The 9,825-nt window shown below is 36.5% G+C and overlaps 1 protein-coding gene across 1 annotated transcript; it reads right to left on the reverse strand.

Moving 5' to 3' along the window:
• Positions 1-387: 387 nt before the first annotated feature.
• LOC108251281 (alpha-tectorin) lies at positions 388-5,695 on the reverse strand. Its single transcript, XM_017441526.3, has 14 exons — positions 5,540-5,695; positions 4,682-4,757; positions 4,349-4,584; positions 4,029-4,185; positions 3,811-3,892; positions 3,624-3,686; positions 3,267-3,469; positions 3,053-3,184; positions 2,790-2,974; positions 2,456-2,607; positions 2,119-2,361; positions 1,847-2,009; positions 1,151-1,243; positions 388-942 (listed from the first exon to the last, which is right to left on the reverse strand). The coding sequence occupies exons 2-13, from the start codon at positions 4,725-4,727 to the stop codon at positions 1,151-1,153; spliced, it is 1,755 nt and encodes a 584-aa protein (XP_017297015.1). The 5' UTR covers positions 4,728-4,757; positions 5,540-5,695; the 3' UTR covers positions 388-942.
• Between the last annotated feature and the right edge of the window lie 4,130 nt (positions 5,696-9,825).

The raw sequence follows: 9,825 nt of genomic DNA on the forward strand, positions 1-9,825 counted from the left end.
AGTTTTTATGTCATGTTGTTAATGTGGATGTTATCGCCACCTAGTGGCCCAGCATGGCCCAGCATGGCCCAGCATGGCCCAGCATGGCCCAGCTTTGGATATTTTTATTCTACAATACCACTGTTATCTTTTCAACATTAGGTCTCGCTGAATTAGGATCGACATTATCCAGAGACGCTCCAAGCTGCAAAACGTTTGCTTCACCGACAATATCTGATTTTAATTCTTCTTTCAGAAGTTCATCACAGAATGTTAACTTTAAATTAAATTCAGTCCAAACTGTGAGGAACTTTTAATCACAAGTCTGTCTGGAAACAGAATGAAAATGTTTAGATCGGTTCTGACAATCAATTATAGAATGAATGAAAAAAATGTACTTCACTTTTCTTTGATTCAAAAGTTTTATTTGCATCATTTTGCACAAACAGATACAAGAAACAGATTGTTAAACAATCAACACGTTAGAAACAGTACAATGCAGTGTTTTAAAGCTAAAAGTTCAGTTTTTCCCGTTCATGACGTTTAAACCCTGAGTATCGTCTTTTTAGGACGGATTAAAGGACTGAATGTTTGATCATTTTAAAGCACCTCATTTCTTCAGAATGTACCCACAATGATATGAATTACAATTTACTTTAGGTTGAACTTAGGATTTCAGTAATTTACATGAAAATCAAACGGAGCCCAAACAATTCCCTAAATCGTTTTACAATTAAAATTGGAAAAAAGATGATCTTAATGACAGTTTTGTCCTGTCCTCACAATTTGTCTCTCAACACAGCAGCTGATTCCAGCTGTGAGAGCTAACAAATCTTCATAACTGCAGCTGGAGATGAGTTCATCCTTTCATAGGTCCGGAGTCTGGATCAGGACTCAGGTCAGAGGTCAGAGGTTATAAAGGTCAGCAGCCTGTAGAACAATCCCGGTCACCATGGAAACCATCTGCAAAAATAACCAGATGAAAAAGAGTTATCTTTCATGTACAAAACGTTCACTTCTCGTTTTTGAATTTTCAAAACATATCTTAAACAACAAATGTGCAGTTAGACTTATACTTTCAAGACGAAGATATATTCAAGTTATTGTATTTAAACACACATTATAACAGAAAAAGTAAGAAATCATTATGAAATATAAATGAAGATCTTACCTATTTCCTCCAGCCCATGCTGATGAGGGCTGGTTCATCCTGGGTGTATTTGGACCTGGCAAATCTACGTCTCCTTTTACTTGGAGGGCACGTCTGAAATGCAGAAACAGAGAATTTAAGTCCAAAATATGGACAATCAGGGATGATTCTGCAAGAACTTATAGTCAAAGCTTTCAGTTAAAACATTTAAAGAGCAGCCAGTCTGATTTTATTCATAACCAGTATTATGCAGATTTATTGTATGAATGTTGAATGCTATAGATTTAGATTTTAACATTTCTACTTTTACAATATTTACATTTATTTACAAATATTTTCCCCATAGACAACATTAAAGTCTTTTCAGTTCTTTGAGAAACATTACTAATGCTTCGGCATATTTGTTTTATTTTTGTCTTGTAATGCTACTTTTACTTTTTAGTCAGTCTTTTGCTATTTTTAGCTTCTAACTAACCTTTTGCTGCTTTTTGCTGGTGTTTTGCTACGTTTAGCTGCAGCTAGCCTTTTGCTACATTTAGCTAGTTCTATGCCAATTTCTTGCTTTCAGCTAGTGTTTTTATACCTTCAGCTTTTTGCTAGGGTTTAGTTATTCTTTTTTTAGCTTTAACAACTTAGTTTCAGCTTCTTAGGGAAATTTCAGCAGTTGTTCTGAACTCAGAATGAATTTTTCTAGTTTCATAAGGCTTTCAGGCGTACCGGGACACAGTTGTTGTTCTCTTTGAGACACAGCCGGAGTTGGCAGTGCAGATGGACATGCCTAGGATGTAGTCTGAACTCAAACATGTTAAAGGAGAAGCGGTTGGAAGTTCCTACTCCATTTCCCCTCACACGCACTGTCCCATCATCAGGGTTGGCACAGCTGAGAAAAAGGAAGACCGTTTTACCAACAGTAACATAATCAAAGCGCACATTTACAAAGGAATTCTGACGAACAGGTGTTCTCGGCCACATTTCAGAGAATCGCTCACCCATCTATGATCAGGTCATGTCTTGGTGTGCTGTAAGCATCCGACACACTGGTTGCCCAGCAGGAGTCGGTCACCACGGCGATTGTGTCTGCATCCAGCCCCTGGGTCTTCAGCTCCACCCAGACCTTCTGATTGAGCTTCACTTCAGTATCTGTAGCTACAACCTTAGTGCATTTTTCATCAATGTAGGGGATCATGGACACATTGTAAGTCCATTCTCCAGATTTTACGCGGATTACATAGCTGCAGAACAAAAAGACAATGACAAATTAGATCTTATAACTCACACACCAGCAGACAAAAAGTTATGTATCATGACTAAAATCACAGCCAGTACCTGTTGTCCATGATGGTGAAGGAAACGGTCCTCAGGTCCGGTTGACGATGGAAGCAGGAAAACTCAATGAACACTTGGTCGTGGCGAACGATATCGGCAGTGAAGTTCTGGTTTATGATGGCGTTTGTGTAGTTGATGTCTTTGACATCAGACTGCAGGATGACACATTGACACAGATGTTGGAAATAAGAAAAGCTCATTTGACGTTCTGCATTTAAGTACCTTTTTTTTTTTTTTAAAGAAAACAACAGTTTGTTGTGAGCAGTAGTTTATTCAAAGAACAGAAGTGCAGTGGAAGCTTTCTTTCTGCTTGTTCATTTGGAAGTGGACCCACCGTGATTTCTGCTCCACAGAGGTTGCTGGTATCGAATTTGAAAGTCACCATGTTGTTCTCATTCAGCTTGCCCTTGCAGGTCGGGTCATAGAGATGCAATACTTCGTGGTCGATGCCTCTTTCCTCCAGCAGACAGTTAGCAAGAGTGAGTACAGCAGAGTTATCCTCGCAGACTGTTGGCTCACCTGAAAAAGGAAAAAACAAATTGAATTTCTGTTTTTCAGTCACTCAGTCATAATATGCATATGTCACAGATGTCATACCCAGAGTGTCGGACTTTCTGTACTTGTAACCAAACAGAGCTCTGCAGAGGCAGGCAGGTTCTCCACTGAACTTCCAGCCACAGAACTCATGATCGCTGCAGATTACATCCTGACAATAAGCCTTAGGTGGAGCTACAGCAGAACACAGACATATTTTATTTTTAAAACATGAGTTTTATTTTAAAAAAAGAAAAAAAAGTTGTTATGGACTTACAGCATTCGGCCTTGGTCCACCAGTCTCCCAGTTGATTGTGGCCATTCAGGCTGCAGGCTCTTGCGTAGGCCCACAGGAACTGAGTAATGAGACCATCCTCTGTAGGATATCTGCACATAGTTTCCTTGCAGGCGTTTATGTAGGGTGTTGGGTCAAGATCAACATTGCAGGAGGCGAAGGTGTGTTTTGTCAGGATGTTGCAGCTATTGAACACAAAGAAGTACAGGTAATGAAAGATAAACCTTTAAATGTTTCTTTTATTACTTCCCCTTTATGTGGACAACATTTTACATGTGACATAACATGGACAATATCTAAGAGACAGACGTTTCCTGTTGTGTAGATGAATTAGCTTACTGTTCAGTCACTGTGGTGCAGTTGTTGCAGCTGTCAGTATCATCCGTGTACTGGAGCTCACAGCTAGAGAGAGACAAACAACAAAAGTTCAAGACTTTTTTTTTTTTCCCCTTACTTGTTCATAAAACACACATGATATGTCTGGAACTCATTAATAAAGCAGTAGCAGAGCAGTAGTCAGTGATACCTGGAGGAGCTGTAATCAGAGAGCTTTTCCCCTGGAACATCTCTGGAGTCAACACACAGACCCGTCCAAGATGAGTTAGAATCTGAAAAGATTCATGACAGAATGTGTCAGAAAAACAACATTTCTTCAGGAAAATAGGTTAACACAGACAATTAATAAAAAGCAGAATAGTGTTCAAACCCTTCATGATGAAATCTGACATTTTACATTTTTCTTACTTTGCGTGTTGATCTGTGCTGTGGTGCCATCAAAGAACACAGAAATGCTGATTGTGGAGACTGAAAACTCTGCTGTGACTCCACTTTCAGTCTTAGAGATGTCAACTCCATGAAAGTCCCGCGCCGTGCTGTTGATGGACACCACTACATCGTTCACCTGCATCAACAAGGAAGGTTGGAGGAAACACTGAGAAACAGGTTCTTCTGACATGTAAAACCACTGAGTTCATGAATCTGCTACAAACGTCACAAAGAGGGAATTCTGCAGGGGTTGGGTGGGGGAGGGCCTGTTTAACTTTAGTTGTAGGTACGTAACTTACCAGGACTCTGCCTCCTTGTTCCAGGACAATGTTAACGTCTGGAACATCCAGTTTGAGGGCCACGCTGTCCACAAAGCTCACGTCTCTACGACGGCGCTCCCGAAAGTTGGCAAACAGTTGGAAGCCGCTGTGTGAGTCTGCTATCAGAGAGTACGCACACCGATCCGTCACGTTATTAAGATTGGCCTTAAAGTCGATGACAGTGGGGCCGGTCAAGGTGCAGACGTCAACAGCACCTACAAACATGGAGACACATGAGAGGAGTGAGTTACAGGCTGTCACCACAGTGAACACTTTGAATATTTGTCTCTAAGGGTTGATTTTCTAGATTACCTGTCAGAGCGATGAGAACGCACAGGTAGACCAGGGGGCGGAGCATCTTGGAGGCTTGTCACACTTCTGACGAGAGCTGAAAGACAAATGAGTGGAAATTCTTAGAAAGTTGAGTTGTTCGCTATTTTTTCTTCGTCTTGGTTACTAGCTGGTAGACTATTTATGGAACAGGAACAGTGCAGTAGAGTAGGAATATGCGGTGAGTATTCAATCAGGTGGTGTATAAATAAATGTTAGCAAGATAAGTGCCTTAAAGTGAGGTGATGGACAACAGTTGTGTGGGATTAAGCTGAGAAAATGTCATCTGTCTCCATATCACTGATATAAAAATGAATTACACACATTTTAGTTGTATTATTGTTTTGTTTTACATATTTACAGACTGCAACTGTATCTACACAAGAACCTTTCATGTACTAAAATTATGCATTATAACCACCTACAACCATGTTAAAGTTGTATTATGTAGTAAAAACAAGCCACACAGCATTAGAACGGTTGAAATGCTTTTAGATTTAAATGTTTTCTAAGCTTGGTTCACATTTTCTCATTGTTTCTCGGCCCCACTGCTCAGACAGAGGAGGGCGAAACAAGCAACGTTACTTTAGAGTCATTTAAGTAATTAAAGGCACTTTCAGAGAGTCTGAAAATCACAGCAACAAGCTGCAGACTTTAGGATTATCCTTGAAAAGGCCTGAATGCTCTGTGCAGGTAAGTGATGGTTCATGTCTGTAAGAGCTCAGCAGAAACCAGAAACACTGACTCAGATCCTATTTTCATCTAATTTTCACTGCTCTAATCTGTTCTTCATACATTTAAAAAGATTTCTACAGACTGCAGACAAGGAGTTGGTCTTACTTGTTGAAGGATGAAGATGAATGCTTGTGTTCAGGAGCTTCTCTTTAGATCTTGCTGCAGCTGGCCCAGTTGGATTGGTGATGTCTCTCTCGAGAGCTGATGTGTCTCTTCCTCTCTGTCTGCCTCCTTTTTATCTCCATCTGATTGTCTGTCCACACCCAGAGAAGGAGGCGTGATGGTTTCTCGGATCACGATGGAACACCTTCAAAGTGAAAAGAGTTGTGATAACTTCAAGGAGTAATTAAGTTGACAGCTGGCCCCTGAACAGAACCAAATAGTGCACATACTGATCATATCAGCCCGTGCGTTATGGCATTTTACTGTAACTTCCCTATAGATTTATGACTGTCCTTTTATTTTTTTTGTTATAGAACTAGGTCAGTATAAAATTAAAGCTTAAAGATGAAACTTTGATAAATAAATCTGTCTTTGTTAGTTTACTTTGAGGCAGGCTTTCCTGTCTAGGTCAAAGAGCGAGGGCGTCATATCCAGTCAAATTATTTAATTAATTTTATTGTTTACTTATTCATTTGTATATGTTTTATTTGCACCATTACACCAAAATAATTTCCTAGCCTGCTAACTTTTTTACTGGCAATGGCAATAAAGTGATTCTGATTCCGGTTAACTAAATAAAATTTAAACAAGGAAATATTAAGACAAAACTTTTATTTTATTCCCTTTGTGTTCTTTATAATATTCTGCTGCAGACTTGCTTCCAGATGTTGGTATAATTTTTTTATTAGGACTATTATTATTATTGTTATTATAACCATCATCATCATCATTATTATCATTAGAAATTATATTCAAGATGACACACTCATACAGCCCGCCCTTATTTTACAACTTTTATTCTAGACGCAAATTTAAAAATCCCTGTTAAGGGTGTGGATTGCATTTCTCTATTTCATTTCATGTCCTGCATCCTGTGACGGAATAATTACCTTAACCCATGTACAAACCCCGGCCACAACTCTTCACCCCCAAAATGAAAACAAATTAATAAATAAAACTTTTCTGAAATTACTGGAACGGGTTTGATCTTAATGAAGTGATCCCCCAATTATGGATAATTAGTAATACTTTTGGTGTCATTGTTAGTTAACATCATTATTAAACTATGCACAGTTTCTTTATTAGAAATGAAATCAAACACGTGAGTCTTTTTAGTTTGGTTACATTCCACCAAAGGCACGAGGTTCAGCCTCAGGGAACTGCTGCATTTTATTAAAAACATATCACCACACCTTTTGCAGATTTGCATATTAGGAGAAAATAGGTCACCTCTGAAGTGAGCAATTACATGACTCATGTATATGTAAGCTCAGCTTCAAATATGTTGTTATTCTTGTTACATTTAATAGAAAATAAAACAATTGTGTCTTTATGAGCCGGAGTCAAAACACGTAAAGACAAAAGTAAAAACTGTGATTAAATCAAAAAGAACATTGAGTACAAAATATTAATGGACAGTCATTCAAGAATAACAATGAATATAGATGAAATAATTGTCTGGAATTATAAAACACTTTCACTGTGTGAAAACACATAAAGTAATTAATTAGTTCAAAATAAAGTTTAAAACTAAGATAGTCTTTCTTAAAGAATGTTATTTATCACTGTGAGATCTCCTGTAATTTGCTCAGATTATATATATATATATATATATATATATATATATATATATATAAATATATATATATATATATATTTCATCTCAGTATTTGTAAGGCTGACTGAGTTGCAACCATTTTCAAGTTTGCCAAGTTCAAATAGCTGTAGCAGCCATCTTGAAGTGGGTTGACTCCAGTACTAGGACCAGTAAAAATAATCTTGTTTCCATTTTCAGAGAGAAATAATTAAACAAATTGTCAGCTGTGGTAATGCATTAGAAATCTTTATTTTAATTGAACTGTTTTAGATAGATAATAACCTTTTTAAAAGAGCTCTCAACTACTGATGCTAGTTTTTTATATGGTTTTCAACACCTATTTGATTTAAAAGAAGGAAAAATAAAAAAAAAAACAGAAAAAAAAGCTTTGTAGTCTTGTACTTTTATTTCAGAAAAGGTCCTAACAAGGTCATAAAACCAGACATACATACTCACATTTACACACATATTGTATATTATATTTTTATTTACTGTTATTTATTTACAAAAAAAACAGCCCCTTATAAAATTTTTGACAATAAAATCTGGAATTTTTCCATTTGTCCTTAATGAATTGTTTTATTGTTGACTTTTTCATCCACAACTGATGATTGATTGAACACTTTAAACTTAAAACTTCCTTGTAATTACTTTCATTATCGCCTGCTGCTGAAGGCGAACACAAAGCAGCAGGCGGTGCAATAAAATCACGTAGCTTGTCAGGACTGATCGTCTTTATGGGGATTAATAAGATGGAACATCATTTTTTAAATTAGGGTTGTGTTAAGTTAATGTAAGAATGTAAATCTGCACAGCTGGACACCTCAAGGGTCAACAATGAACTCTATTGATTTCAAGGTCACAGGTCACCCCTCTGTTTAACAAAGTTTAAATTAATAACCCTTTAATGTAGACATGTAAATCTGCACAGCTGGACACCACATGGGTCAGTGATGTTCCATATTGATTTCCAAGTCATGGTCACAGGTCACCCCTTAGTTTAAATGTTTTCTAGGCTAACATAATAATGTATAACTCTTAGTTCCCTGTACTGTTCCTACCAGTAAGCATATTATGCACAATTAGCAGCACTTTTGTTAGACTTATTGAGCTAAAATTTGGTGTGGAAGTACCTAAGAGCAAACCCCAACACATACGAAAGCCCAATCAAAGCTTCAAGATAGTTTCCACGGCTAATACAAAAACTGTAATAACTCAGTCAATTTTTTTTCTGCTAATTTCACCTTTTTTGTGCTTCTTTTAGCTAATTTTATTTTTTCCTATGTATCTATCAATCATTTTCTATAATTTAAGCTTTTCCTGCTCCTTCATGCTAATTTGCAACTATTGAAATACGTCAAGTAAGTTTCAGCTTCGTCAGCAGCTTCCTGCAAATTCTGCAATAACTCACTTTAATTTAGCAGGAAATGCTATTTCTTCAGTTAAGGATTTGTTGAGAGACATGGTAATAAATAGTTCTTTTGACTGTACTGCATTTTTGTATTTTCAGATTATCTACAGGTAAGCTGACTGTCCAAAAGCATATTTTCTGTAATTAAAAACGACTAACTCAGACTAGTATGCTAGAGTTAAAGCTGAGGTATTTTCATGAGATTTAAACAGAACATTTCATAGAAGAAATCTCATCTTAAATGTGAATTTAACCCAAAAGTTTATACAGTTCAGCATTATAAAGTCATCTCTGTTTCTGCAAAGTTAAGAAAAGTATTGCACAGATTTAGTTTGGAGGGTTTTTTTGTAGGTAAACTTGTGTAATGATGCATTTTACACAGCATCTCAACTTTGTCAGAACTGGGATGGTAAATAAATAAATATATAAGAAATAATTATTATTAAATAAAAATAACGATCAGCAACAAAAGGATGTATTGTAATGAATGAACTGATTGGTCTGGATTACCAATTAATGTGTTTTATTTTAGCTAAATATGTTTGTGTTTGTGTGTTTTGAAGTTTGCATCATTTATGTGTTTGCAGCGTGTTTCGCTGTTTATGTTTTCAGATAAAAATCCCACAACTCTTCACCTCCAAAAAGAAAACAAATTAATAAATAAAACTTTTCTGAAATTACTGGAACAGGTTTGAGCTTAATGAAGTGATCCCCCAATTATGGATAATTAGTAATACTTTTGGTGTCATTGTTAGTTAACATCATTATTAAACTATGCACAGTTTCTTTATTAGAAATGAAATCAAACACGTGAGTCTTTTTAGTTTGGTTACATTCCACCAAAGGCACGAGGTTCAGCCTCAGGGAACTGCTGCATTTTATTAAAAACATATCACCACACCTTTTGCAGATTTGCATATTAGGAGAAAATAGGTCACCTCTGAAGTGAGCAATTACATGACTCATGTATATGTAAGCTCAGCTTCAAATATGTTGTTATTCTTGTTACATTTAATAGAAAATAAAACAATTGTGTCTTTATGAGCCGGAGTCAAAACACGTAAAGACAAAAGTAAAAACTGTGATTAAATCAAAAAGAACATTGAGTACAAAATATTAATGGACAGTCATTCAAGAATAACAATGAATATAGATGAAATAATTGTCTGGAATTATAAAACACTTTCACTGTGTGAAAACACATAAAGTAATTAATTAGTT

The sequence above is a fragment of the Kryptolebias marmoratus genome, linkage group LG7 (assembly GCF_001649575.2).
Source record: "Kryptolebias marmoratus isolate JLee-2015 linkage group LG7, ASM164957v2, whole genome shotgun sequence".
NCBI lineage: Eukaryota > Metazoa > Chordata > Actinopteri > Cyprinodontiformes > Rivulidae > Kryptolebias > Kryptolebias marmoratus.

What these genes read in the sequence shown, in the direction of transcription:
- LOC108251281 (XM_017441526.3), bottom strand. Translation starts at nt 4,727, where the DNA reads ATGCTCCGCCCCCTGGTCTACCTGTGCGTTCTCATCGCTCTGACAG. An exon ending in CGTTCTCATCGCTCTGACAG is followed by an intron (nt 4,585 to 4,681) that starts GTAATCTAGAAA and finishes CCATGTTTGTAG; the next exon opens with GTGCTGTTGACGTCTGCACC. An exon ending in GTGGACCAAGGCCGAATGCT is followed by an intron (nt 3,185 to 3,266) that starts GTAAGTCCATAA and finishes GTTCTGCTGTAG; the next exon opens with CTCCACCTAAGGCTTATTGT.